This window comes from Malurus melanocephalus, unplaced genomic scaffold, assembly GCF_030028575.1.
Source record: "Malurus melanocephalus ecotype Western Australia unplaced genomic scaffold, MMel_1.1 scaffold_3244, whole genome shotgun sequence".
Classification (NCBI taxonomy): Eukaryota; Metazoa; Chordata; class Aves; order Passeriformes; family Maluridae; genus Malurus; species Malurus melanocephalus.
In genome coordinates this window covers 1-2,553 of record NW_026626476.1, presented here as the reverse complement: position 1 = coordinate 2,553, position 2,553 = coordinate 1, and the positions used below count along the sequence as shown (strand labels likewise).

Genomic DNA, 2,553 nt, shown 5'->3' with positions numbered 1-2,553 from the left:
CCCAAAATCTGCTCCGGGATTGTGGGATCGGCTCGGGATGGACCCAAAATCCGCTCCGAGAGTGTGGGATGGGCTCGGGATGGACCTGAACGGACCCGAAATCCGCTCCGGGGGTGTGAGAGGAACCCTAAATCAGCTCCGGGAGTGTGGGATGGGCTCGGAACGATCCTGGACAGACCCAAAATCTGCTCAGGGGGTGTGAGAGGAACCCTAAATCCGCTCCAGGAGTGTGGGATGGGCTCGGGATGGACCTGAACGGACCCGAAATCCGCTCCGGGAGTGTGGGATCGGCTCGGGATGGGCCCAAAATCTGCTCCGGGAGTGTGGGAGGGACCCAAAAACCGCTCCGGGAGTGTGGGATGGGCTCGGGACGGACCCGGAGGGACCCAAAATCCGCTCCTGGTGTGAAAATCCCCCCGGGACCGGGATCAGCGGGATCTGTAGGATCTGCACCCACCGTAGAGGGAGAGCTCGAACGATTGATCGTGCACCAGGGCGGGTTTGATTAATTTAACTCGGCCTTGGAAGGTGCCGTTATCGCCCCATTTCAGGTCCCGGATCCTCAGCTCCGTCTCGCCAACCTCCAGCCGCTCCCCAAAACGGTCCTGGGGGTCGGGGCGCTCGAATCCCCCGGGACCGACAACGGCCACGAGGATGGTGGCACCGGTGCCACTTGAAAATGTCCACTCGATCGCCTTCACCGCCGCTTTTGGGGACAAATCCAGCGAAAGCAGCGCGGAGCCCCCCAGGACGGCGCTCACCGGCCGGGGCGGGGCGGGGGCAGCACCTGGGCGGGACAGGGGGGAGCTGGAGACCCCCAAATCCTCCCCCAGGACTCCCCCAAACGGGGCCAAACCTCGGGGAATGTCCCCAAAAATCCCTGTGAGTACCGCGACCCTCGTGGGGCAATTTCTGCGGGGGACAAGGAGTCCCTCCCGCCCCCCGGAGCCCCCGAATGCCGCGAGGGACCCGGGGGGAGGGTGACAAAGTGACGAACGAACCGAGAGGGGCCTCGCTTGTGGCTCGCTCTCCTCAGCGCCTTTGGTTTCCAGAGGAAGCGAGAGGGGAGCGCAAACGACACAAAAAGGCAGAAAAAAAGAAGCCGCAGCGAGTGGTCTCGGTCACCCGGACGAAAGTAGGGGTTCATCGCCCTCCCCCCACCGCGCTCGGGGGGTGCAGGGGGAGGGGTGGGGGTCCTTTGACCTCCCCCCCTGCCCGGGGGTTCAGGCGGGTCCCCGGCGCTCACGGATTGAGTTAAAAAACATTTTAAAATTTAAAAATTCCACCCCCGCGCCCGTTACTTGAGCCCGTCCGGTGTGGAGGGTTTTTTTTGGAGTGCCCGAGGGTTTTGGGGTGAAATTCCCGGCTCCTCCCGGGGAAGCGGGCATGGAGCGGGGCAAGGCCGGGAGCGACCTTAGGCTTCCCTTTTTCACCTCGGTCTGCGACCAGAGCGCTCCAAAGTTTGCCCAAATCGGGCAAAACTTGCCAATTTTCCCTTTTCCAGCAGCGGCTCGGGAGAGCTGTAAAGTCCCAGGAGCTCCCCAAGGATGAAACAGTCCCGGATTTTGGGGTCCAGCCCCCCAAACGCCCTCGGGGGTGGATTTATCCCGGAGGAGACGCTGAGCACCCCCAGGGCTCCGGAGCATCATTCCCACCTCCTTCCCACCCGAAATCCCTGGTTTTCCCCCAAAAAATCTCCTTGATTTCCCCCTCCCCCAGCACCCACCCCCACCCTCCCGGCTCTGTCCCCGCCACCTCGGAGCGCCCTCAAAAATCGGTTTTTTGATAAAAACGGGCGCCGGGAGGTCGGGAAAACTCGCGATCCCCTCCCGACCCGCACCCACCTGCCACGCTGAGGAGCAGCGCCAGCACCCGGGGGACAGCGCAGGGTGGCCGCGGGTGGCCCGGGGGTGGCCCCATGGCGAGCTCGGAGCCCCGAGCGGAGCCGGGCGAGCTCACGGAGAGGGAGGGCGAGCACCGAAAGTAGCGCCGGCAACTTTGCACGTGTGGTGGTGACACCGCGGGGGGACCTCCTTTTCCCCCGGCGACACCGCGGGGACACGGCGGGGGGATTTTTTACCCCCGGTGACAATTTTGCTCCGCGAGAAATTGCCGAAATTCCGGTTTTTTCCGGCGGGATCGGAGAGGAAAAGTGGCAGGTGTGGGGCGGGTGTAGGTAAATAACGGCAGCTGTCGCTACCTACCTGTGAGCACCTTTGTCCCCAAGAATGCCACATCCGTGGGGTGGCGTGGATGGGATCGGGGGGGTGGCATGGTCCTGGGTGGCACCCTGGGGTGGCCTGTCACCTCAATTGGGGGGATTCTGTCACCTCAATTGGGGGGATTCTGTCACCTCAATTGGGGGGATTCTGTCACCTCAATTGGGGGGATTCTGTCACCTCAATTTGGGGAGGTTCTGTCATCTCAGTTGGGGGGTTTTGTGTGTCCTGTGTCACCTGAAATTGGAGTGTCCTGCCCCCCACACCTGTACGTGTGACACACCCACACCTGCACACACCTGAACACCCCCGTACCCGCACCCACCTGTCCCCT

General features: G+C 62.9%; 1 protein-coding gene across 1 annotated transcript; it reads right to left on the bottom strand.

Annotated features, from left to right (window-relative positions):
- Positions 1-352: 352 nt before the first annotated feature.
- LOC130588067 (uncharacterized) lies at positions 353-1,920 on the bottom strand. The gene is made up of 2 exons (XM_057389024.1): positions 1,841-1,920; positions 353-1,116 (listed from the first exon to the last, which is right to left on the bottom strand). The coding sequence occupies exons 1-2, from the start codon at positions 1,918-1,920 to the stop codon at positions 429-431; spliced, it is 768 nt and encodes a 255-aa protein (XP_057245007.1). The 3' UTR covers positions 353-428.
- Between the last annotated feature and the right edge of the window lie 633 nt (positions 1,921-2,553).

Coding starts and splice junctions, on each gene's coding strand:
- LOC130588067 (XM_057389024.1), bottom strand. CDS start 1,920: ATGGGGCCACCCCCGGGCCACCCGCGGCCACCCTGCGCTGTCCCCCGG. Junction 1,117..1,840: donor CTCCTCAGCGTGGCAGGTGG/GTGCGGGTCGGG, acceptor CGGGTGACCGAG/ACCACTCGCTGCGGCTTCTT.